The 27,910-nt window shown below is 40.5% G+C and overlaps 1 protein-coding gene across 4 annotated transcripts in view; it reads left to right on the forward strand.

Moving 5' to 3' along the window:
- DIAPH3 (diaphanous related formin 3) overlaps positions 1-27,910 on the forward strand; it is a gene marked incomplete at its 5' end in the record, with an annotated part of 566,313 nt that overhangs the window by 164,926 nt on the left and 373,477 nt on the right. For all 4 annotated transcript variants that reach the window (XM_080660806.1, XM_080660807.1, XM_080660808.1 and 1 more), the window contains 2 exons: positions 2,058-2,194; positions 4,791-4,896. In XM_080660806.1, coding sequence (XP_080516932.1) covers positions 2,058-2,194; positions 4,791-4,896 — 243 coding nt within the window. The remainder of the gene's footprint in view (positions 1-2,057; positions 2,195-4,790; positions 4,897-27,910) is intronic.

A 27,910-nucleotide genomic window follows, 5' to 3' on the forward strand; every position in this document is an offset into this window, starting at 1 on the left:
CTATTCTACCCTTCATACGTGATGGTTTAGGGCTTGACAGTGAAGGTAGGTAGTATAACTTGGAAGAAATCAGTATGAAAATTCTTCGGTTGGAGGAGCCACAGTATTATCTTTCCAGAAGGACAGGCACTGGCTAAGGAAAACCAGGAGGGTGGGAAATGAGAGAGAAATGCTGGTGGCAAGCTTTTCTCAATCCTTAGGCTTCTTAGGACAGAGCCAGTCCCATGGTTCTTGGTAATCCTTGACTGATGGACATTTTTGAATTGGATCTAAGTGGTACTTTATAAGCCTCTGACAATTTTCTGGAATGATTATCAAGGTATATTATGTAGTCTCTGGCCCTATGCCTGCTTTTTTATTCTTTATTTACAGGTATGAAACAGCCCATGGCATCACAAAAGTGAGCATTTCCTGGCCATTCTAGTTATCTCTGTAAACTTCTATCATCAAGGCAGAGAAGTCTTTTTAAAAAATATACCTTTATTGATTTTAGAAAGAGAAGAAGGATAAGGGAGAGATAGAAACATCAATGAGAGATAAACATTGATTGGCTGCCTCCTGCACGCCCCTTACCAGGGATTGAGCCCAAAACCCAGGCATGTGCCCTGACCAGCAATTGAACTAGCGACCTCTTGGTTCATGGGTTGACTCGTCACCACTGAGCCACAATGGCCGGGCAAGACTGATCCTTTTGTTTGTCCTTCCTCCTTTGTACCTGTGTTCCCTAGATAGTAGTGTAAGGCAAATGCAATATTTTAGCATAGGGTGAAGATTTCTTTATATAAATGACATTTACAGTAGGAAAGTTATAACTAAAGTTTCGTAACACTCAAAACATTTGGTCTAAGCTTGTTATAGATTCAACTTTGCTACTTATATCTAGTACTGATTTTGAGTGTAAGCCATAGTTCATAGGTTTATAATTGGAATAAGGCCCTTTTTAATTCTTAGGAGTAACTGTAATCAACCAATTTCTTACTCTTTAGAGGATTCTCTGGGATGCATGGTAGATAAATAGCATTGTTTTATTGATTCCATTCACTCTTTATTGTTTGATATTTGTCTTCCATATATTGTAAGAGGGCCTTCAGAGATGTATACATCATTAAATCAAAACATTAAGTCATTAACATAACTACTTCTAATTGGATGTGACAACTTGGCAGTAGCAATCAAACTTTATCCTTATCCCAAATCATCCCATTTTTATAATGTGTTTACAACTACAGTAGTTTTCTGATGATACAATATTATTTCGATCAGAATACATATGTTTCCTTATGGCAGTTTCTATATGCCCACATCATCCTTCAGCTTTTGCCTGTTTATGAACTAGGGGCTACTCTCTGGGCCTACACTGTATAATATGGTTGCTATATGTATGTGGCTATTGAGCATTTGAAATGTGACTAGTCTGAACTGAGATGTGCTGTAAGTGTAAAATATATACTAGACTTTGATTACTCAGGGAGAAAAAAGTAAAATGTCTCATCAGTGAATGTTTTATTTTGATTCTATGTTGAAATGATAACATTTTGGATATATTGAAATAGTTCTTTTAAAACTAGTTTGATTTCTTGCTTGTAAATTTTACATTGCACATGCAGCTCACAGTATATTTCTCTGGGACATTGTGCATATATTTGTGGTCATATATCGCTTACCGATCTTCCTTCTCATGAAGGATCCTTATGGCCGTAGTATCTACTTCAGTATCTGACTCTTCATTATATGTCTCTGTTGGGAAATCTCAGCATTTTAGCACGCTTTTCTCTTTTTCCAGTGGTCACTTATCTATGTTAATAATTATCAGTCATTGTTGTTACAAAATCACCTTTGAGTGGTTTTCTGGATTTGGTTGATTCTCATAGTTCTTGATGTAATGTGTATATTTCTATGAATTATTTTAGGATGTTATTCACTATTTATTGTATATTTTACTAAGTATAAAAATATATTATCTTATAAACATTTTTTAATAACTTCATTTTTTTTCGGAACACTATTTTATGAAACTGACTGTTAACATTTAACCTCTTATTTCCAAAATGTTCTAGTATGGTTTAGAAAGGATTATGAGTGAAGACCGGAGTCTGTCTTTACTGGCCATGGCCATCGATCCCCAGCAGCCCAGCGTGATGACAGACGTGGTGAAGCTCCTCTCCGCAGTGTGCATCGTGGGGGAGGAGAGCATGTGAGTCTTCTCAGCTCATTTCTCTTCTCCTGTAATGACTTAATGCAACGTGAATTATTTAATGTTTTCATTATCAATTGTGTTTTAGTCTAGAATTTAAGGAAATGAAGTATACTTAAGCAGCTGGTTTAGATTCATATAGACTGTGAAAAACTGACTTCATCTTATTTATTTCAAACTGGTCTGAACTCAAACCCTAAATAAAAATTCTAAATGAAGACTTTGAAAAATATACTAATGAGTTCTGATATTTTTCCAGATAGAATTAATTCAAAGTGTAGGTCATGTATAGTCCCTTATAAAAGCTAATATAGTATTTGAAAATCTGTATGTAAGGCAGATTTAGAAAGTGACATAAAGAATTGTATTTTACTGGTTGAGGATATTGTATTTTACTAGCTTTCAATCAAAATATATGCTAAAGCTTTTAAATACATTATTCACAGGAGGGGCGGGAGGAGGGAGGAGGGAGGAGGGGGTTAGTGGGGGGAAAAAGGGGGACAGTTATAATACTTTCAACAATAAAGGTAAATTAAAAAACTGCATTATTCACATCTTAGGGCTGTAACTAAAAGGCCATTATATACATATTAAAAGATTATTAAAGATGAAATATTTTTATAAAGAAGATTGGCAGTTCTTAATACAGGGAAGCATTTAAAAATTTTTGAAAAAAATTTTTTTTAAAGGAGTAAAGCTATAAAAACCAAACCACCAAAAGAACAAGCAAATAGCGCTCTCATATTTGGGTAGGCAGAGCCCTGTAAGTGGAATCTCCTGCACACATTTGAAAATTGTACTTGTGATCCTGCTGTGACTGGTGACTGTTGAACCACTGAATTTGGACCTAGTTGGAGAGTCCACAGATAGCACTCAGCCCTGCCCCTCTGCCCCATATACAACTATAGAGAGTGTCAATGGATGAGACTGTCTGCTGCAGTCTCAACACTTTCCATTTCCTATTTCAAAAAGGCCATATTAATTTTGGTGTAGGAACCTAAGAGCAAACTTAATTTTTTTTTTTTTATGTGGTGACATTGTTTAATAAAATTATGTAAGTTTCAGGGGTACACTTCTATAATGCATCATTCGTACATTGTTTTGTGTGTTCACCACCCCAATTCAAGTTTCCTTCCAGGCTGAATTTAATGTTGACACATATGATACTTCCTGTGCTCCTTTTCTCCCTTTCTCTCCCTTTCTCTCCCTTCTACTCTTCCTGTATCTTTCTCCTTCCTATGCTTCCCTCCTTCCTCTGTTCTTCTCTCACACTTTCTTTTTTCTTCTCTTTCCTTTCTCTTTTCCTTTATCCCTTACTTCTTCCCTTTTCTCTTCTTTTCCTCTCTCTTTTTTTTTTTTTTTTTTAGTATATTTTATTGATTTTTACAGAGAGGAAGGGAGAGGGATAGAGAGTTAGAAACATCAATGAGAGAGAAACATCAATCAGCTGCCTCCTGCACACCCCCCTACTGGGGATGTGCCCACAACCAAGGTACATACATGCCCTTGACCGGAATCGAACCTGGGACCCTTCAGTCTGCAGGCCAATGCTCTATCCACTGAGCCAAACCAGTTAAGGCTCTTTCTGTCTTTTTAAAAAAATATGTATTTTTATTGATTTATTGATTTAGAGAGGAAGGGAGAGGGAGAGAGAGAGTGAAACATCAATGATGACAGAGAATCATTGATCAGCTGCCCCTCGCACATCCTGCACTGGGGATCAAGCCCGTAACCCAGGCATATGCCCTTGACTGGGATCAAACCAGCGACCCTTCAGTCCACAGGCCGACTAGGGCTCCTTTTTCTTTCTTTATCCTTTGTTTTCTCTCCTATTCTCCTTCCTCTTTTCCTAGCTCCATATTATTTTTATTATTATTATTTTTTTTAATTTCAGAATAGGACTCAAAATGATGTAAATAACTCTTAGGACTACACGTCTATGTTCACAAACTGTGAAACTCTCTGACCTTCTACAGTATGCCAGGTCCTATTAACATAGCTATTTTCAAAGGAGGAGCAAGTATAGTTCTTGCAGCACTTATTTTTTATATTTGACTATTATTTCTTACCACTATATATTTTTGGCTACCAGACCTTCACTTATTATATTTGAGAGGAAGTAGAGTGTAGTGGTAAAAGCATTTATATGGTGCTTACTACACAGACTATATTGTTTTAGATCTTTGCATAACCATTTAGTAGATGTGAGACAAATAGCTTAACCTTTTCTGCTTCAGTTGCCTTATCTGTAATATGGGATAATGGTAATACCTACTTCATAGAATTATATACATTAAAATGAGTTACTATTTGTAAACTGGTTCAAAAAGTGCCTGATGTATAGTAAGCATTATATAAATGCTTGGTGAATAAACATCATAGGATTATTATGAGGAATAAATGGATCAAAATAACATGCTTAGAGCTTGATACAGGCTATGTAAACTGCTGATACATATTGTGTAAGCCATTTAAAAAATGTTATTTACTGCCTGGAAGTAGTGACTTCAGAGTTTGTTAAATCAAGCAATTAAACTATGGCATTTGGGTTATTTGTTGCTTGCAATTTAATTAGTAAATCCAAAATTTCCAATAGCCTTGAAGATGTTTTAGAAGCTTTAACATCAGCTGGAGAAGAAAGAAGAATTGACAGGTTTTCTTCTATTGTGGAAGGTCTTCGGCACAATTCAGTTCAACTGCAAGTAGGTTTCATGTGTATCATACACATTGTTTTGTAACTGTTTTCTGACTTTTATATTGAACACTATAATATGAAATCTTGCATGCCGTATACTGTTTTAGAGCATTTTTAAGATGTGTATAGAATTCCAATTTATTCTATATCATAATTTTTCTTACAGATGCAACTTGGTAAACATCTGCAGTTATTTCCGTAGGTTTCTTTCCTAGAAGTTGACTTACTAGGTTTCTCTGTAAACTATATAATTATAGTCCTACAAATTGTTTATTCTATGTTAGTCTCATAAGTTGATTATTATAATTTTGAAGAGATTTTTGCAATTTCTCATTATGGCTCCTCATTGTATTAGTTTTTATACCTGAAAAGTTGGGAGTTAACATGAGTAATAATTTGGTGCAAGGTATACTTATTTAGATTTTTAAAATTATTTAAGTGCTCCCCAAAAGTCAATTTAGAACTTAAACATTATAGTATCCAAGTTGCATGGTAATATTCATTTAATTTCTCCTTAAGCAAAGAAAAATGATGAGTTTTTATACCTGTAATTATTGTTATAATCATTGCTAATGAAGTGTGAGTATATTTAAGGCAATATTGGTAAAAAATATTTATGGCAAAAAAATCAGAAAATATTAGGAACTGTAAAATTAAAAAGTTTGTTATGACATTTTTGATGAGAGTGTTTGCTCCAATAACATTTCTGATGGCAGTGCTTTTGAAGAATCCTGTTGTGATTTGTTTCTTTGGGCATTAGGCAGGCATGGAGATGTGCTGTGGTCCCTGTTGCAGAGGTCCAGTTAATGGGGCCTCTGGGAAAGGGCTCCTCTTACTTACCTGGGCTAATTGGAGGGCCTATAAGTGAGTATCTGGGATGTGTAATCCACCTTAGACACAGGCCCTGCTTGGTGTGTGAGGGGCTTTTAATTCATACATCATTACTCTCCTTTCCCTTGTTTTCTTCTTTTTTTTACCTGTCCCCAGGTTTCCTATTCACCGCAAGGGTAATGAATAAACCAAAAAAAACTTCATAGGAAAAACTAAAGGATTAGTTTATGTGAACTTTCCTCCAGTACTCATTTATTTTCCCCACATACAATATTTGTGCAAATATCGATAAAATATTAGATCAGCCGTGGGCAAACTACGGCCCGCAGGCCGGATCCGGCCCGTTCGGCTGTTCTATCCGGCCCGCGGAGCCGAAAGAGCGGAGGGTTCTCTTGCTCTCCCCTCCGCTCCTTTACTGTGAATTTATATTAGTTCACACAAACACTCCATCCATGCTTTTGTTCCGGCCCTCCAGTCCAGTTTAAGAACCCATTGTGGCCCTCGAGTCAAAAAGTTTGCCCACCCCTGTATTAGATTAATGTTGGTTATTTATGTACTACATTAGAGATCATGTCTAATTTAAAAAACCTCATTTGTGAACTGTAATTCTCACATGTAAACTTTATATATTTTTTGCATCTAGACACACACACACAGTATAGAAATGGGAGGTGTAGTGTATTGAGATGAAAGGAATAGACTTCTGAGTTAGGCAGGCTTGAATTTCAGTCCCAGCTCTTTACATCCTAGCTGTGTGACTCTGGTTCACTTCCTAAGCCTCTTTTATAGCTCAGCTTTCTCACTTGTAAGATGGAGATAATATTAATACCTAGTTCATTGTTGATGCAAGGATTACATAGGATAATGTATTTAAAATGCTTAATGCAGTACTTGGTCCTTTAGCAGAATTGTTGAGTTAAAAGCCAGCTTTAGAGAGTAATTTTGTTAAATTAAACAAAGTCAGTGGAGAGTGGAGATTGAAAATGATCTTCATTTTTTTTTCAGGAACATTACCAGTGTTGATATTAAAATTGGTATTTAACTATACAACCCAGTAATTACACTCTTGAATATCTATCCCACATTTATGAAAATTTATGTTTTCACAAAAAGCCACACACAAATTTTTGTGGCACCTGTATTTGTCATTGCCCCAAATTGGAAACAACCCAGATGTCCGTGAATAGGTGAATGGTTAAACAGTGGTGCAGCCATTCCATAGAATACTACTCAGAAACAAAAAGGAGTGAACCATTGATATATCAAATTTGCATGATCTCCAAAGAATTATCCTGATTGAAAAATGCCAATTCTAAAAGTTTACACATTGTGTGATTCCTTTTATATAACACTAGTGCATAAAATTTGTGCACCGGTAGGATCCCTAGCAGCTGCCAGCCAGGACCTCTCTTCCCTGGCTGCCAGCTGCTGGCCACAGCTTTCCTTCATTCCGCGCCACCCCCTGGTGATCAGTATACGTCAAGGCAAGCGATCGAAGTCCTGGTCGGTCGAACTCCAGAGGGGACACTTTGCATATTAGGCTTTTATATATAGAGACTAGTGGCCCCAGTGCATGAAATTTGTGCATGGGGGGGTGTCCCTCAGCCCAGCCAGCACCTTCTCCAATCTGGGACCCCTCGGGGGATGTCCGACTGCCAGTTTAGGCCCTATCCCTCTTGCAATCTGGGATTGCTGGCTCCTAACCGCTCACCTGACTGCCCCTAACCACTCTGCCTGCTGGCCTGCTTGCCCCCAACTGCCCCCCCCCCCCCCCGCCCACTGCCAGCATGCTTGCCCCCAACTATCTTTTCTGCCAGCTTGCTTGCCCCCAACTGCCCCTCTGCTGGCCTGCTCACCCTTATCTGCCCACCCCCCCTGCTGCCAGCCTGCTTGCCCCCAACTGGCCCCCCCTGTTGGCCTGCTCACCCCCAACTGCCATCCCATCCTGGCCTGATCACCCACAACTGCCCTCCCCTCTTGGCCCCTAACCGCCTCTACCTCATCCCTGCCACCATGGCTTTGTCCAAAAGAACATCCGGAAGGTCTCCTGGAAGGTCTCCCAGTTTAATTAGCATATTACCCTTTTATTAGTATAGAAGATAGAGGCCTGGTGCATGGGTGGGGGCCGGCTGGTTTGCCCTGAAGGGTGTCCAGATCAGGGTGGGGGTTCCCTGGGGGGGTGGGGCAGCCTGGGCGAGGGGCCTGTGGTGGTTGGCCATGCCCCCTTCAGGGTGGGGGTCCCTGCTGGGGTGCCTGGCCAGCCTGGGTGAGGGGCTGATGGCTGTTTGCAGGCTGGCCACGCCCCCTAGCGGGGACCCTCACCCCATGGGGGCATAGCCAGCCTGGGTAAGGGGCTCAGGGCTGTTTTCGGGCTAGCCACGTCCCCCAGTGGGGACCCTCACCCTGTTAGTGGCGTGGCCAGCCTGGGTGAGGGGCTGAGGGCCGTTTGCAGGCCCCTCCTTCGGCAGCCGGCCTGGGCGACGCAAGCCTCTCGCACACTCAGGCCGGCTCTGTTGATGCAAGGATTACATAGGCCCCTCCTTCGGCAGCTGGCCTAGGCAGGCGGGAAGCTTGGATTCCTCTGTCGCTGGGGGTGACCCAAGCCTCCCGCCCACTCCGGCTGGCTCTGTGGCTGCCACCATCTTTGTCCCACTAATTTGCATATTGCCTCCTGATTTGGCTGTGGGCATCACAGAGTGATGGTCAATTACCATATTTCTCTCTTATTAGTGTAGATTTTTCAAATAACTAAGTTATAGAGATGGAGACAGTTTAGTAGTTGCCAAAGGTTTGGGATGGGTTCTGGGAAAGTGTTGAGTGTGACCACATGTAAGAAGCAGAAGGAAGTCTGTGTGATTGAAATAGTTGTGTGTGTTCATTGTGGTGATGGTTATATAAATGTACCCATGTGACAAAATTTCATAGAACTACACATGCATACATGCACATAAGCATAAAGATGGTACAGTCTGAATAAGCTCTGTGGATTGTACCAATTTCAACTTCCCGGTTTTGATATCCTATATAATAAAAGCGTAGTATGCAAATTGTCCCTTTGACTGGGAGTTGTCCAGGAGTTCGACCAGGGGGAAGGGTCGGCGGGGGGAAGGAGGTAGGCCCCGGCTGGCTGGCAGCTGCAGGTGGCTGGGGGAAGGGAGGGAGGCCCTGGCGGCGTGAGGTGACCAGGGGAAAGGAGGGTATACCCGGCTGGCAGCTGGCAGCTGCTAGGGCCTCTAGTTGTATTATAATACAAGATGTTACCAAGACTTGAAGAAATTCAAAATAAATATGTCTAAAGACTTGATATGGTTTTGAAGTGATTTCTTTTTTTAAATAGCTTTATTCAGATGGAAATTCACATTATATAATTTACTCACTTTGAAGTATATTATATAATTTACTCACTTTTATGTTTATTCGCAGAGTTGTGCAACCTTAATCACAATTTTAGGCCATTTTCATCATCCCCAAAAGGAACTCCTCATCCCTTACCCGTCATCCTGCATTACCCCTGTTCTCCCAACCATTAATCTACTATCTCTATAGATTTTCATATTCTGGACATGTGGTATAAATGAAATCATACAATTTCTGGTCCTTTGTTACTGGCTTCATGTTCTTAATATGTATCAGAATTTCATTTTTTTATTGCAAATAACATTCTATTGTGTGGATGTGTACTGCATTTTGTTTTTCATTTGGCACTTGGTGGACATTTGGGTTTTTTCTACTTTTTAGCTATTATGAAAAATGCAGCTGTGGATATGTGTGGAGAAAATTTCTTTTTAATGACTGCTTATTTGCCATACTTACTGTAAGGAGATAAGGGTGGAGGGGAATAGGACTAGTTGTAATTATATTTTCTTTTATGGTTAGTAGTGTTCTTATTGTTTTGATGCCCTGTAAACATTAAAATAAATTTCTTGATATTGTTTTTAAAGTTTAATTTTCATTGAGAAATGAAAGGTCATTGTAGCATCACTTAAATTCATTTCTTTCTCAAATTTTGGATAGTTCAGGTTAAATTTGCATGCTCTTGATTAAGAATATAGACAGTGGAAAACAATAGTTATTTCTTTTTAAAAAATATATATTTTATTGATTTTTTACAGAGAGGAAAGGAGAGGGATAGAGAGTTAGAAACATCAATGAGAGAGAAACATCGATTAGCTGCCTCCTGCACACTCCCTACTGAGGATGTGCCCGCAACCAAGGTACATGCCCTTGACCAAAATCGAACCTGGGACCCTTGAGTCCGGAGGCCGACGCTCTATCCACTGAGCCAAACTGTTCAGGGCAATAGTTATTTCTTACCATTTTGTTGTGGTGTTTTACTCTCTCATTGAGGTTTCTCGTTATTATGAAGCCTAATGTGTGGAATAGCTAGGAGGTGGCAAGCTTAAGTTAAAAGAGGTCCCATTTTCTAGATGGCTAACTTGGGGCTGGGGGGCGGCAAGGAGTGAGTAGATTCTGTTTTCTAGGATTACTGATTGTGCTCTATTATGTTCAAAATGATGAAGCAGCCCTTTAGTAATATCTAAAAATAATTTCCTTTTTAGTACCTCTAAATTTTCTACAATATAATGTATATTTTAAAATTAGCCTGGTTATCAATTTTCCCATAAAACTATTTTTCTAAATACCCATTTTACTTTATTAGGTCTATAATTTGCATTTAATAAAATGTACTAGTTTGAATGATATTAGCAGATCACCAAATTAAAATGAAAAGTTGTTTGTCACCTAATGAAATAGAACCCAATTGTTTGCTTTTAAATTGGGGGAAATGGGTGGTAGTAAAAGAAAAAAAATCATTCTTTTCTTGCAAAGTATATTTATAACAAAGTACTTTTTAAAGGAGGACTGTTAGATTTTCTTGAGTCTGAGAATAATGAAGATAATTTGACTCTTATGATTCTGATAGCATGAACATACTTCTACTGCCCTGCAGTGGTTCCCCCCCCGCCCCCAATAGTTAATACAAAAGTGAAAAACTGAGTAACAGAAGTAATTTAAAATTATTTTCAGCCCTATAGAGTGTCTTACTATCAGGAAAGACATACAAATGCAAATATTAGAGTTAAAATAAATGTACATTATTCTTTTTTCAAGCGTATCAAATGAGGTTTTCAGCTTCAAGCAACATAATGTACTCTAGGTGATGCAACAGGAAGTGGTACTACGGTAGTAAATCAAAATATGACAATCTACACTAATAAACGAGAAACATGCAATTTGACTGTACCTTCGCGATGTTCACCAGCCAATCAGGAGTGAGTATGCAAATTAACCCAACAAAGATGACGGGTTAATTTTCATATGCAGGCACCAAGCAGCCGGGGGCAGGGGCAGGACGCTTGCGTCATTGCCATGGCGACAAAACAGGCGGTCCGCACCACCCCAGCAACTCCGGGCCTCCGGACAGTGTGGGAAGGCAGAAAGGCGGCTCCAGGCTGAAGCGAAGGTGGTGCCAGCAGCCAGGGGAAGAAAGGCCCATTCTTGCACGAATCTTCATGTATCAGGCCTCTAGTTCATTATAAGAATGGCTTTATTTGATCTCAGAGGAAAAACTAAACTTGGGTGCATTTTGAGCATTTAAAGCCCAAGGCAAACAAAAACAAACAGCAAATAAACTTGGCTAAATCCACAAGGCATTTTAACCTATGATTGATTTCAATAGAATATTTGATTTCAATTTCATATTTGTTTTATTATTGCCCAATGATAAATTTCAATGTACACTGGTTAAACTCAATTAAGGGTGATTTTAATACCCTGTTTTAATATTTTAAATGAAACTAAACCACTTACAAAATAGGAAAAATTCTAAATTTTTTAAATTAAAAAATACAGATTTTTCCCAACTTTCTGAGAAGTGAAAAATAGTTGAATGCAATTTACTACACTGATATTGAAGAGGCGTTTTTTTTTTCTTCATTTAAGAAAATTTTTCATTGTCTTTGTGACAGCCATGACAACACAATTCTCAATCTTTGACCAGAGGGAACATAAATGAAGTAAACGGATTAAGAAAAACAAGCAAACAAAAAAACCAAAACCTCATAGATACAGACAACAGAATGGTGATTACCAAAGGGAAAGGAAGCATGGTGGAGAGGTAGAAAAGGAGGGATAAATGGTGATAGAAAAAGACTTGACTTGGTGAACACAATACAATATATAGATGATGTATTATAGAATTGTATACCTAAAATTTTTATTCACCAATGTCACCGCCATAAATTCAATAAAAATAAGTAAATAAATAGTCAACCAACAGTCCAGCTGTTGCCTTCTGCAATCCATCACAACATTTGAGCTGAAGCCACACTTCCGAGAGGCTGTTCCCACCAATGTCTGAGCACAGCCAAGAATACTAAACAGGTGCAGGTGTTATCCTGGTATATGCAGGACTTTGGCTCCAGGATTCCCCAACTACCTTGCCCAGTTCTTCTAGAACTGCATGTCAGGCTAAGACCTTCCACCCAGTCTTACTCCCTTTCTTCATGCTCCCTTCAACAGGGGTCAGATCTGCACTGGATCTAATACCTCCCAGCCTCCCCCAATTCCCTCTCCAGGTTCTCTCATAGGCACTTCCCCTATTCCCTTGGACATCACATCTCAGAGTACCCAGATTAACACAGCCTTGTTCCACAAAGCAAGCTTCAGCAAGAGTATCATTTTCAAATTATCTTACCTAATAATAGAGAAACATGTAAATTGACTGTACCTCCACGACGCCCACAGCCAATCAGAGTGAGTATGCAAGTTAACCCAACAAAGATGGCAGTTAATTTGCATACATACCTGGGTCCCGGGAATCTCCTCGGCACCCAGGTCACTCCCAGCCAGCCATCGGAGGAGTGTGGGGGCCTTTCCCAAGCCTAAAGCCTGGGGCGGAGGCTTTAGGCTTGGGAAAGGGCCAAGCCTGAGATCAAAGGAGCGAGGGGGGGGGGCGCTTCCCAAGCCTAAAGCCTGGGACGGAGGCTTTAGGTTTGAGAAGGGGCCAAGCCTGCGACCAAACACAGACCATCCAGAAGTCAGCGCTGGGTTGCCCAGCTGCAGCCTGGTGACCCATCACTGACTACCCAGGTAGCTGAGACCCAGAAAGTGAGTCAGGGTCTGATCTGCAGCCTCAGTGGAAACTGTACTTACCTCTCTCTTTCTCTCCCTCTTTCTTTCTGATCTTCACCAGCAGCAAGGCTTTTCTTTCTCTCCCGGACTCTGTGGAGGCTGCTGTTAAGCCCCGCCTCTTTGATCAGGCCCAAAGTTAGGCCTGGAGATGCTTACTGGCATAGGTGGGTGCTGTGGGGAGCCAATGGCTGCCTAGGAGGTGGAGCTTTTGACACTGACTGGCATTGAAACCAACCAATCAGAACCAAATCTGGGTGCTGTGGGGAGCCAATGGCTGTCTAGGAGACGGAGCTTTTGACGCTGACTGGCATTGAAACCAACCAATCAGAACCAAATCTGGGTGCTGTGGGGAGCCAATGGCTGTCTAGGAGACGGAGCTTTTGACGCTGACTGGCATTGAAACCAACCAATCAGAACCAAATCTGGGTGCTGTGGGGAGCCAATGGCTGTCTAGGAGACGGAGCTTTTGACGCTGACTGGCATTGAAACCAACCAATCAGAACCAAATCTGGGTGCTGTGGGGAGCCAATGGCTGTCTAGGAGACAGAGCTTTTGACACTGACTGGCATTGAAACCAACCAATCAGAACCAAATCTGGGTGCTGTGGGGAGCCAATGGCTGTCTAGGAGACGGAGCTTTTGACGCTGACTGGCATTGAAACCAACCAATCAGAACCAAATCTGGGTGCTGTGGGGAGCCAATGGCTGCCTAGGAGGCGGAGTTTTTGACACTGACATTGAAACCAACCAATCAGAACCAAATCTGGGTGCTGTGGAAAGCCAATGGCTGCTAAGAGGTGGAGCTTTTGATGCTGACTGGCATATAAACTGACCAATCAGAACCAAATCTGGGTGCTGTGGGGAACCAATGGCTGCCTAGGAGGTGGAGCTTTTGACGCTGACTGGCATAGGAACCGACCAATGAGAACCAAATCTGGGTGCTGTGGGGAGCCAATGGCTGCCTAGGAGGCGGAGCTTTTGATGCTGACGGGCATAGGAACCAAACAATAAGAACCAAATCTGGGTGCTGTGGGGAGTCAATGGCTGCCTAGGAGGCAAAGCTTTTGATGCTGGCATAGGAACCAACCAATCAGAACCAAATTGGCCAGCAGAGGAGGGCAGCTGGGGGTGACATCAGGCCTGCAGGAGAGGGCAGTTAGGGGTGATCAGGCTGGCAGGCAGAGGCAGTTAGGGGCAATCAGGCAGGCTGGCAGGTGAGCAGTTAGGAGCCAGTGGTCCCAGATTGTGAGAGGGATGTCTGACTGCCGGCTTAGGCCCAATCCCTGGGATTGGGCCTAAAATGGCAGTCGGACATCCTGCAAGGGGTCCCCAATTGAAGAGGATGCAGGCTGAGATGAGGGAATCCCCCTTCTATGCACGAATTTCGTGCACCAGGCCTCTAGTCCTATATAATAAAAGCCTAATATGTTAAGTGTCTGACCATTCATTCAATCATTCGACCAGTCGCTATGACGCGCACTGACCACCAAGGGTCAGATGCTCCAACCAGTAGGTTAGCTTGCTGCTGGGGTCTGACTGATCGGGACTGGGTAAGACGGACCAGACACGCCCTGGAGCCCTCCTGCAGTCCCTCCCTGGCCCCAATCGTGCACCGGTGGGGTCCCTCAGCCTGGCCTGCACCCTCTCGCAATCCGGGACCCCTCGGGGGATGTCAGAGAGCCAGTTTCGACCCGATCCCCGCAGGCTAGGCCGAGAGACCCCCCTCCAGTGCACGAATCTGTGCGCCAGGCCTCTAGTCTGATTTATAAGTATTATGAATAAAACTTTGTATTTAACAGAACACTTTCACATTTTCTTATTTTTCTCTAAATGTAAGTACCCTCTACACTGCTAATTTGTAACCATGAAATACCTGTCAAGACCATGTGCATGTCAGATAGCTGAATGTGTTTGGAACACAATTTTCCTCTAGTAAGAGTTCCAGAGACATCAAATACTTGGACTATAATTTGGACTTTTGTTTCTTTGGAAAATATAGTGAGAAAATGTAGTTTACAGTTTTGAGTACACAAAACACTTTTATTCTTGTATTTATTAATTATTATAACCTACCTTTGTCCACCTGAATATTGTAAGGTACAGAAATACCTACCACAGGAATCCTAGAAGGACATACCAACTACTTCTCTCCACTGAATTCTAGAAGGATATAACTGCTCACTGTTTCAACAACATTATAACTAGATCTTAAGAAGCCTAATGATATACTGGTTGCACAAAGATATGACTGTAGTTAATTCCACTGAACCACACCCTTAAAAACGATTAAAATGGCAAATTTTACATTAGTTATATTTTACCACATTTTTTAAAAAGAACAATAGCTATGTTTTTTAACAGTGGGTTAAAAAAATATGAGACTTGCATTATTTTTACTAGGTAAAATAGTAAAAATAAGTGATCCACAGAAGAACAACATATATCCAGCTAGCTATCAATATCTAAAAGTACTACAATAAATTGATTTTGGGAAACCTGGGGCCAATTCAATAAAAGAATTTAAGTATAATTTAAGTGAGCAAGCTCAGAAACTAAAGTTGCTACAGGTTCACAAAGCATCAAGACAAGTTTGCCCTCTAAAACAAATTCTCCATCTCTTCCCTTATTCATGTTTGTTCTCTGACATAACTAATTCATCTCGCCTCTGATTAAGAAGCTTTACAAAACATATTTTCCCTTTAGTTAGTAATTAATGAAGGGAAAATACTACATAGCATTACATCAACCAAAATTAATTAAGTTTCATTTCATTCCATCTACCTCAAGGTACAATGAGTGTATTGAAGCACCAGGAGTAACTATTTGGAAGAGAAGTCAAGAAGGTGACAAGAAAAGGTTTAGTGGTCCACTCCTGCTCTAAGACAATTCTCCAGGGGTCTCTTACACTTCTGCATGTATTCAAAGTAGAGGCATTAATAATCTTTCTTCTGGATGATCTTTTTAAGGATGTTTGTATAGCCATTAACCTTGGAACATAAAGGCATGTCTTCTCCCCAGAGCAGAGGGCACTCATGCTTTCTGTCTAGTATAATAAACACGATGTCTCCTTGGAGCAAAGGGCAGGCATACTTACCCCTTTGTAAAAGATGTGGGTTCTTGAAACTCAAAAATCCTCTACTAGGCCCGGTTGTTATGGCTCAGTAACTGAGCATTGACCCTATAAACCAGAAGGTCACAGTTCGAGTCCCAGCCAGGGCATATACCCAGGTTGCAGACACAATCCCCAGTAGTGGGCATGCAGGAGGCAGCCAATCAATGATTCTCTTGCATCATTGATGTTTCTATTTCCTATTCCTCTCCCTTTCTCTCTCTGAAATCAATAAAAAATATATATATAGTTTTTAAATCCTCTCCTATAGCACAATCTGCCATTTCCACCATCTTCAGACAGACCCTCCAAAGCTAAAAACTGGACTCAGTTATTTCTAAATCTGAGAATCCTAAAGTTTATCAGCCAGCTGGTAGGCCATATTGAAAGTACTGTCACCCATAGCTCCCCAACTAATAAAGGTCCCAATTTGGGGGGACCCCCAACAACTATAAACAACATTTTCCTTCCAGAAACACTATGTACACCATAAAGGGAAGATGACATTAACTTGCCTCTTTTTCTAAAAACACTGTGACTTGCACTAAGAGATGCTCAAGTGTTTAAGGAAACACTACAAGTATACCAGGTAGCCCTCTGACAACTATAAAGACCTCTCCAAATTGAGACTATCCTTGACTACTCCGAGAAGGCTCCTGGAGAGAAAACTGATCACTATTTTTATGTGCACCCTGCAGGCATTATTCATGAGTCACCCAATTAGAAAACCATTTTCCCTAAGAACAAGAACAAGACAGGGATGCCCACTCTCACTACTCCTGTTCGACATAGTACTGGAAGTATTAGCCATTGCAATTAGACAAGAAGAAGAAATAAAAGGCATCCAAATTGGAAAAGAAGAAGTAAAGCTGTCCTTATTTGCAGATGACATGATATTGTACATAAAAAACCCGAAAGACTCCATCAAAAAACTAATAGATTTAATAAATGAATTCGGCAATGTAGCAAGATACAAAATTAACGCCAAGAAATCTATGGCATTTCTATACACCAATAGTGAATGTAAAGAAAGAGAGACTAAAAAAGCAATCCAATTTACCATTGCACCAAAAAAATTAAGATACCTAATAAACTTAACTAAGGAGGTAAAACTATACGCAGAAAACTATAGGACACTGAAAAAAGAGATAGAGGAAGATGTAAACAGATGGAAGAACATACCATGTTCATGGATTGGAAGAATCAACATCATTAAAAGGTCCATACTACCCAAAGCAATCTATAGATTCAATGCACTCCCCATTAAAATACCAACGGCATATTTCACAGACCTAGAAAGAACTCTCTAAAAATTCATCTGGAATAAAAAAAGACCCCGAATAGCCACAGCAATCCTGAGAAAGAAGAACAATGTAGGTGGGATCTCAATACCGGATTTCAAGCTGTACTACAAAGCCACTGTTCTCAAAACAGCCTGGTACTGGCATAAGAACAGACATATAGATCAATGGAATAGAATAGAGAATCCAGATATCGACCCAAACCACTATGCGCAATTAATATTTGACAAAGGAGGCATGAGCATACAATGGAGTGAAGACAGTCTCTTCAATAAATGGTGTTGGGAAAATTGGACAGATAACATGCAAAAAAATGAAACCAGATCACCAACTTACACCATACACAAAAATAAACTCAAAATGGATACAGGACTTAAACATAGGACGGGAAACCATAAAAATACTACAGGAATCCACAGGCAGAGAAATCTCAGACATATGCCGAAGCAATTTCTAAACCGATACCACTCCTAGGGCAATGGAAACTAAAGAGAAAATAAACAAATGGGACTATATCAAAATAAAAAGCTTTTGCACAGCAAAAGAAACCATCCACAAAATAACAAGAAAGCCCACGGTATGGGAGAACATATTTGCAAATGTTATCACTGATAAAGGTTTAATCTCCAACACCTACAAGGAACTTATACAACTTAATGAAAGGAAGATAAATGACCCAATAAAAAAATGGGCAACGGACCTACATAGAATCTTTTCGAAAGAAGACAGAAGGAAGGCCAAGAGACATATGAAAACATGCTCAAAGTCACTAATTATCCGAGAGATGCAAATCAAAACAACAATGCCGAACCATTTGACAACTGTCAGAATGGCAGCCATCAACAAATCAACAAATGACAAGTGCTGGAGAGGATGCGGAGAAAAAGGAACCCTTGTGCACTGCTGGTGGGAATGCAGACAGGTGCAGCCACTGTGGAGAACAGGATGGAGTTTCCTCAAAAAACTAAAAATGGAGCTCCCATTTGACCCAGTAATCCCACTTCTAGGATTATATCTCAAGAAACTAGAAACACGAATCAGAAAGGATATATGCACCCCTATGTTCATAGCAGCACAATTCACCATAGCTAAGATTTGCAAACAGCCTAAATGCCCATCAGCAGATGAGTGGATTAGAAAACTCTGGTACATCTACACAATGGAATACTATGCTGCTATAAAAAAGAAGGAATTCTTACCATTTGCAGCAGCATGGATGGACCTGGAGAGCATTATGCTAAGTTAAATAAGCCAGGCAATGAAAGAAAAATACCACATGATCTCACTCATTTATGGAAAATAAAGAACATTATAACCTGATGAATAAAAAGATAGATACAGAGGCAGTAAAGCACCGAACAGACTCAAATTACAGCAGGAAGGCTGGGGAGTGTTGGGGAGGGAGGGAAATAGATCAACCAAAGAACTTGTATGCATGCGTATAAGCACACCAATGGACACAAGACACTGGGGGGCGGGTATGAGGGCATGCGACAAGGGTAGGGGAGACTGGGGGAAGGTCTATGGGGGGAAAAAGTAGATATATGTACTAATATATGTAATACTTTAAACAATAATAAAAAAAAATGTGTCCTTGGCCCTAGTTGGTTGCTCAGTGGTTAGAGCGAGAGGTCTTGGGTTCGATCCCAGCCTCTGTTGGGGCCCACAGAAGGCAACCATTCGCTGTGTCTCTCTCATGTCAATGTTTCTCTCTCTCTCCCCCACCTCAATATCCTCCTCCTTCCCTTCCACTCTGTCTGAAAATCAATGGGAAAAATATCCTTGGGTGAGGATTTAAAAAAAAAAATGTCCCTGATTTTAGCTGAGATGATCAATGACACCACAGCAGCCCTGGAGGGCACTCAGATCAGCATTAACTCACCGGCCAGATTGTCATAGATAAAATAACTTCCATAGAGTTCCTCTTTATTGAACAAGGGGAAGTCTATGCAATCAGCGATACATCATTCTGTACCTGAAGTAATATCTCAGGCCAAGTGGAAAGATCAATAGGAAAAATTAAGAAGAAAGCCTCCTGGTGTTCAAAAGCAGAGCTGGATGGTCTACAGAATTTGTTCAGCTGACAGGATCTGGGACCTGGAAGGCTTGCTGAGGTCAATACTGCATGTTGGCCTCAATGTGCTGCTTGGAGTCCTGCTGACCAGCACTTTAATTAATACTTTAGGAGACAAACTAAACAGATTTCATCGCAGCCTCTATAAATTAGAGTGACTGCTGCCCATGATATTAGAATTGTATTCCCTAAGCTCATGGCTTTTCTCAGAAATGGACTGATGCAAAGCTCATACTCAAGCTAATGCTACTGTTATGATAATAAAGTCCTTTTTTGTGTGTGTCTTCCGACAACATCTATAAAACTGTGGTAGACTAACTTGTTAGTTTACAAGTGGTATACTAGTAAAATTGCAGACCATTCATTTCTTGACACTGCCCAGCTACATGTTCAGGAGGACTAGATCAGAAAGAAACCATAGGAAACGGAAGGTGCAGCAAACAGACTGTCTATGTGGCCTGATGACACAGACACAGAAGGAAAGCCTAACACCTACTTAAAAAACTCTAGAATTCCCACACTTGGTTCATTTCTTGACAAAAATCTACTGCAATTCAACCAGCCTTGTGACAACAGCAAAGGTTCCAATAAATTTCAAAACCTAGGTAATTCCTCTGATACCCTAGTGAAAGAGAAGAGACAAGAGAAATGAAAATAACAGATAAAATAAAAGTATAGCAGAAACTAAAGATTGGTTCACCTACACTTATTCCAAGCCTTTTCTATTAAAAAAGACCTGGGCAACATGAGAGGGAAATGACATGTATGGAGACAGGACCCTGTGAAGGAAGGCTTGTGCTCCCCTGTCTGTCCTAGGGTCTCGGGTGCTAACCAGAGTAGAAATGTTGCGAGTGATGTTTCCATTAGAACATCCCTATGTGTGGTCTGGCATTACTCTGATTTTATACTACCCACACATGGTTCCCATAGCCTGCCAGAAATTCTGTAAGGTACCTACCGTGTTTCCTCGAAAATAAGACAGTGTCTTATATTAATTTTTGCCCCCAAATACACGCTAGGTCTTATTTTCAGGGGATGTTTTATTTTTCCATGAAGAAGAATACGGTACACATTTATTGTTAAATGAAAATAAAGGAAATTTATTACCTGTATACGGTACGGTAGTACGGTAGTTGTCAACACAAACCAGACAAACTGTGAATCCTACAGTATCAAGAATTTACTGATTTATTCAATGACAATCATGTCATCATCTTCTGGAACATCATCATAACAATCCAATTCCTGAATTTCCTGGTGAATTTCTTGTGACTCCATTTCTTTCAGAATCAGTGGACCAAATCTCTCATGTTTAGCAATAGCACTGTCTTTAAATGAGTACTTCTTGTCAAGGTAGCCTGCTGGCAGTGCATTTGCAATGCAACTGTCAGTGATTTCCTCCCATGAATTCTTCACCCAAGTCACAACTTCTTGCAGTTTAGGTTTCACAAAGTTTCCACGCTGGTTTCTCTCCATTCTATTTTCAATGTAGTCATTAATTTCCATGCGCAAATTGTCTTTGAATGGCTTGTTTATTGCAATATCAAGAGTCTGGAGATAGGCCGTCATTCCTGCGGGAATCATTATCTGATCTATTTTTCTTTCGTGAAGAAATGTCTTCATGTCTTTAGCGCGGTGAGTGCTGGCTGCATCCCAGACTAGCAGACCTCTTTGGGTCCCTCGCATAACAAGCGGCAGCATTAAATCGACCCACTTCCTTATAACTGCTTGTGTGGCCCAGGCTTTTTCAGTTTCAGGAATAAAAACGCCCAAAACACGCTCAATCTTTTCCTTCTTGCCCTTAGAAATGATTAAAGGTGGGATTTTAGTGCCATCCAGACGAATTGCCAAAATACAGGAAACACGTGCACTTTCGTAAGCAGTGGAGGGAATGTACGCTAAGGAGGCACCCCGCTGTTCAATTGTTGTTTGAGATGATTGGCCCATAAACACTGCAGTTTCATCCATAGCAATCATGTTGGAAAGATTGTATTTAGAGAAGTCAGCATCATCAATAAAGGACTTGAATGCAAGTGCTCGCTTAATAACTTGAGTATCTTCCAACCTAAACAATGTTGTAGATCTTCTTAAAGACAGTTCACTTCGCTGAAGGAAATTATCCAGCCAGTGTTGTGATGCTTTGAAGTCTTCGGGGGCTATGTCAAACTGTGGTGCCATTGCAAGGGCAAATTCTTGCATCTGAGCCCTATTCACAACCAAAGCCTTTGCTCTCCTGTCAACAACCCATTCACAGATCAGGTCTTCCAGCTCAGAAAATAATGGTTGCCGACCTGATCCACACTTGCGCTTTTTAGCATTTCCCTTGTCCACTTGTTCAATGAGGTTACCATACTCTGCTCGCCATTTTCGGACCAATCGGATACTCAACATCTTCTCTTTGCAGAAAGCAGTAAGATTTTGGCCCCAAGAGTCTTCCACGATTCCTTTCTTGTACTCCACGGAGTAGCTTTTTCTTTTTGCGCTCATTTCTAGGGGTAAAAAAAAAAGGAATTGGGGTATCAAGGTGGGAGGAGGGGGATCACTCAAAATGACACAGGGGGGAATCAAAATGGCACAGGAGAATCAGAGGGGGGATTACCATTTTAGTAACCCCTTTTGATCCTCCTGTGTCATTTTGATTGCCCCCTCTGATCCTCCTGTGTCATTTTAAGTGATTCCCCCTCTCCTCACCCCTGTGCCACTGAACACCTTCACCAGACATCCCCCCTACCTCTTTATCAGACATTTACCCCCTGGGGCCTGCCTGGGGACTGTCACTGGGCTTGCTGGGGCCTGAATCTGGGCTGGAGCAGGGTCTGCCACTGACTGAGAACCTTCAGTCATCATGAAGGCGGCCGCGAGCAGCAGGTAGTGTCACCAGAGACAGACCAGCACTCACCACCTTCGCCGCGTCCCATCCGCTCTAATCCTCCTGTTCTTCTACACACATCTGTGAAAGTCTCCTCCTCTCTCCCGCCCCGCGCTCACTGCTCACTCTGACCTCTGCTCCGCCTCCACATAGCAGTGACGTCAGGACTCCGTGTAACGTCACTGGTTGCTAGACGCCAGTCGGGGTGGCCCTAGCTACCAGTTTACGGTAAATTAATTTTCATTCTGAGACAGAGCCTGGGGGCCTTATTTTCGGGGGGATGCCTTATATTTCACTCAGAAGGAAACCTGTAAGTAGGTCTTATTTTCGGAGGATGTCTTATTTTCGGGGAAACACGGTAGTTCTTTTCAAGTATCTCCCATCCCCCCACCAAAAAATCATTGCTAGCTTAAGTTATTTTCAATTTCAAATAAATTGCTTTCACATTTAATGACAGATGAAATGGAGAATATGGAGTATGGTAGAGACTTTATTTTTAGTGCCATTGGTGGGGTGCTCCAGAAGGATCAAGAGACCAATTCTTCTCTGATTTGATTACTACTTTTATTAATAGTCAAATTCATTTGAATTAATTAGTAGGATTAATATATCAGTATGACTTAAACACCAAACATATTAAACTGGTAAATAATATGCCGTTAAGCTAATAGACATTAAAGAAATCTATGATAATAAAATTATAATATGCAAATCAACTTAATGGCCAAACAGCAGAACGACCATCCAGACGACCACGCTATGACACCCACTGGCCCCAGGCCAGCCAAGGCGGGTGAGATGTGATTGGTCAGGGGCCTTGCCATTGCCCCATGATTGCCCCAAAGAGGGAGGCTCAGGCTACCTTGCCAGTGGTGCTGCTGCAGGTGGGCAGGGCCTCCCTCTGTGGGGCAATCGATTGCAGGCCTCCCAGACTGCGAGAGGGCATAGGTGGGGCTAAGGAATGGCATACCCCCCTCCCCTCCCCAGTGCATGAATTTTGTGCATTGGGCCTCTAGTAGTTCTATAATATTCCAATATGAGCTCATTGTCATATAAAGCACACCTAAGTATAAACTAGTGGTTAACATTTTGTCTAGAATTTCCTGCCAAATTTTAGTCTGCATAATTCATTTCTTCACTCTAGACTACAGTAATCCACAAGAAAGATAAATTCAACTTACACCATAAAAGTAAGTGCTAAGTTCCATAATTAAGCAACTAGTCAGTTAATTATCCAGTGACTGTTGCACACTGGGTTATACTAGATATTAGAACAATGAAGTTGAATGGAATATATTCCTGCCCTTAAGAAGCTTATACTCAGCAATTTAAAGCCAGCCAATGTTTTCTATAAAAATTGACAGTTTCAACAGAATTTATGGGAGGAAATAGAGGAAATTAATGATGTCTCAGGAGGAGTATCTGAAAAAATATTTAAAAAGCCAAGTTTGTTTTTCAGTATTCCTGTCATGTAAGTTATAGCCTCTTGAATCCTTTAGGTTTTGTTTTGTTTTCTGAATCTATGGGATACAGGCAGTCCTCCGTTTACGTGGGACTCGACGTACGTCGTTTCCTGGTTATGTCGCCATCTCCCATTTATTTATTAAAAAAAAAGTTCCATCATTTCGACGTATGTACATATGTGCTTTATGTTTTTTATCATTTATTTACCACAAGTAAAGGTCAGGAATTGTTATCTTTGCATTAAATTTTTTTTTACTGTTTCACTTCATTACTGCTGCGTATGTGCTCCATGTGAGTGACGTAGGTGCTTATGTAGGTGGGTCCGACTTAAGGTGAAAATTGCGTTAAGTCGCGCCGTAGGAACGGATCTCTGACGTAACTGAGGACCTACTGACCTGTATATGCAGTTACCACAAGTTCTGACTTGCTCTCTTACTATATCATTACAACACATTTAATTGGAAGTATAAATAAAATTATACTGGTGTATCTGCTTGAAACCGGGAAAATGACCACCAGGTCCAGCTGCCTGCTGTCAAGAAAGCCAAACTCGTGAGACAGGTCTGGTTGAATAGGAAAGGAGGTTTATTCAGGTGTTGACAACCTGAGAGGATTGGCAGGTTTATGCCTTCAAAACCATCTTAGCATCTCAGTGTAGGCAAATATTTATTTCTTTTTAGGATATATTTTATTGATTTCAGAGAGGAAGGGAGAGGGAAAATTAGAAACATCAGTGATGAGAGAGAATCATTGATCGGCTGCCTCCTGCACACCCCTTACTTCGGATCGAGCCTGCAACCGGTATATGTGACCCAACCTAGAATAGAACCTTGATCTCCTGGTTCATAGGTCGATGCTCAACCACTGAGCCACACTGGCCAGACCAAGCAGTGGTTTTTATAAGGAGGGAGAGGGAAAACAGAACAAGAAATCAGAGAGTGGGGCTATGGTGTGCAAGCAGTGTTCTTGCTTGTTCTGATATGGATCTTAATGTCCACATACTGAAACTGCAGTTGGGTGATCTGCTTCAATCGAAGCTGTTGTTAGGGCCATTGCTTGTAGAAGCAGGAACAGGAACTCCTGATGCCTGCAATATGCTCTTATGGAAACTGTCAGTATGTGAGTTCTTTTTATCAGCTGGTTAGTACATTTTATTCTAAATCCATTTCATGGTCAGAGTAGTGTAAAATTTATTCCCTGTTACATGCTGATGTACTTTACTATTTTTGTGTTTGTCTACATTATGTAGTCTGTTTAGTTTTTATTCTGAATTAATGTATGTGAATTTAAATTTTTTAGATTTTCTTTATTTGCACTGGAGGTAAAATATTTCTCTGTAAGCATCATTTATCCATTTTAACTTGATAAATGTGAAATTTGATTATGTGGAGAAAGACGGATGATTTCTGCTATGGGATAGGAAAGGTGAATAGCAGTCTAAGCGGTATCTTTCATGTTCAGGTAATAAATATTATTCACAGATTCTGGTAGAATTTTTAAGTAATTTACTGGTACTTGTTTCCAATCTGGATTTAGCTTCTGCACCTGTTTTTAATGTAGTAGAGCCATCATTTTACTTATAAAATCATCTATTTAGATGTTGGATGAACAAGTTGATCAAAGAGTAAGTTTTCTAAAGAATACTTGGTTTGCTGTTTGTTAGGTATAATCTCTGTTCCTTTAACACAGTCCTGGAGAAAGCATCTGCTCTGGCAGCCTGTGAAAAAATTGGGCAGGAATTGTGGCTGGTCCTCAAGCATCACACCTGTTGGTGTATCTTGAATTTTGTGCTTAAACTTGTTTGTCCAAAAGGGCCAGAAAACAAATGTTAAAAATGCATAAAGTGTTTTGTTCTTCTCATATTTGTGTTGAGCATGGTGATAACAGTTAATTGTGTACTGGAGGAAATTTGGGCTATATGTATTCACATTCGAAGAAGCCTTACTTTCAAGGGCAAAAAGCTTCACTGATTAAACGATATAGATTCTGGCTGTTTTGCTGTTAACCTTTTTCTACCTGTAATGATTTTCCTTTGATCATTTGCTGTGTTCTTAAGGTTGCCTTTGAATAGCTTCATTCTTCATATTGAATATCTGAGATTTCTGTTTAACTTTATTGTCTCCTGGTATGTGTCTTTACCTTCGAGTTTCGGTATTGCTGACATTTGTCCCACTCTTTGTAATTACTGTTTTGTCTGCTCATTTTACTGAATTTTGGCTCTGTAGACTTTGTCGGTCTCATTCCTTGTGCATTATCAATCTGCTGCTGCCCTTGAGGAAATCCTCAACTATCCTAAATCCAGCTAGAAGTTACTTTAAAAATAACTAGTCTCATGTAAGGTTTCTTTTTGATAACTGGGACAAGAGTAACAAAATGAGTTTTAAAGTATTTGTTTTTTCAAATGATTAAAATTGAGTCTGTGATCTAACACCTAAAGAGATGTGTCTTATGTAGATTTGCTTAAACCTAAGTTTAAGGAGCAGTATTTCTGAAGTAGACAGATTCATTTGGAACATGGAGAATATTCTGAGCCAGTTTTAACTGTGTGCTTTTGTTTACTGGTTGCATGATGTACACGTGAGAAGGCAAGTGTTTTGCACTTGGGGCAGCTATTATCTCCTTTGTAGACTTTTCTTTTCCAATCACTTGTTTGTCAAATACAGTGGTAATTGATAAGTCATTTTGTTTGACCTGTTAGAGCACTTGTGTCAGTTGATCACTCTCCCTGTTGAGATAATTTCCTCACATACTCTCAGAATGCCACTTATGTGGAAAATCTCCTTTACTTCTACTTCACTGCTGGCATTTTACTTTATTTCCTCAACCTACAAATTAAAACCTACAACTGAAATGCCCCCATCAGTTCCTCTATGTCATTTTTTTCTATATCTCTACCACCCCCTAGATCAGTGGTCGCCAACTGGTGGACCATGAGGTCCAAAAGTTTGGCAACCGCTGGTTTAAGGAAAGTTTTGGAGCAGCGGTCACCAATTGGTGGTCTGCGGACCACTGGTGGTCTGGTGAGGTCGGAAAGGTTGGCGACTGCTGACCTAGCTGATCCATCTAAAATCTTGGTGTTTACGTACTTTTGCTATGATGATCTCTTTCTTGAACTAGAGTTTCCTGTGCCCAGTTTTCTTCTCCACTCTTTTTGACAAAGATCACAAATAGATATTTCCAATTTAATATCTCCAGAAATGAACTCCTGATCTATCTTCCCAAGCCCATTTCTCCCATGGTGTTTCCCTTCTTGATAAATGACAGTTACATTCTTTGAATTGCTTAGGCACAAAAACTTGAAGTCAAATCTTGACTCCTCTCTCTCTGTCTCTTATAGAGATTTCTATGTGTTGTTGTTTTTTAAATAGCTGTATCCCTAGCATAAAGAACAGTGTTTGATACATAGTAGGCACCATAAATAGGCTTTGAAGGAATGAAATACATGAGCTAATAAAACAGAAAGTGAACTGTAATCTGATGTCCAAAGATAGAATCTTTAGTTAATTTTAAGGAGGACAGAAACTCTTTGTTTTCTTACTCTGCTCAGTTCCAGAACTGCTACTGAAGCAATTAGTATGGCATAATGAAAATTAAGGGAGATCATATGCTATGTTTTTGGAACATCAGGCAGAGTATGGTGATTCTTTATCACGAACATCTCACTTATTATTTCCTGCACGTCTGTTAATATCACCAGGTGACACAGGGTAGGTACTCAATAACTAATTTTTGTTAATTTCAGTTGCACAATTTTAAAAGTAGGATTTATTCTATTCTTGTCTAAAACTTGTTACTCTCCTTGCATTTATATCTCTGTAAAAACCACCTCCTATCCACTTGAACAACAAAGATGGCAGGCCTCTTGTAAATTCTTTTGCTCTTCCTCAACCCCTTATCAATCCAGCCATCACACCGAATCTGTTTTTCTTCTTTATATTTCAAATGTTCAAGCCCTCCCTTAGCTGCCTATCAAAGTTACTTCTGCAATAGCTTCTTTTTTATTTTTTTATTATAGGACTTCAGTTTATTTTATTTATTTTATTATTTTTTAAATAAATCTTTATTGTTCAGATTATTACAATTGTTCCTCTTTTTCCCCCCATAGCTCCCCTCCACCCGGTTCCCACCCTACCCTCTGCCCTTACCCCCTCCCCCCACTGTCTTCATCCATAGGTGTATGATTTTTGTCCAGACTATTCCAGCACCCACCACACCCCTTTACCCCCGAGAATTGTCAGCC

Source organism: Plecotus auritus (genome assembly GCF_963455305.1).
Source record: "Plecotus auritus genome assembly, chromosome: 3".
Lineage (NCBI taxonomy): Eukaryota > Metazoa > Chordata > Mammalia > Chiroptera > Vespertilionidae > Plecotus > Plecotus auritus.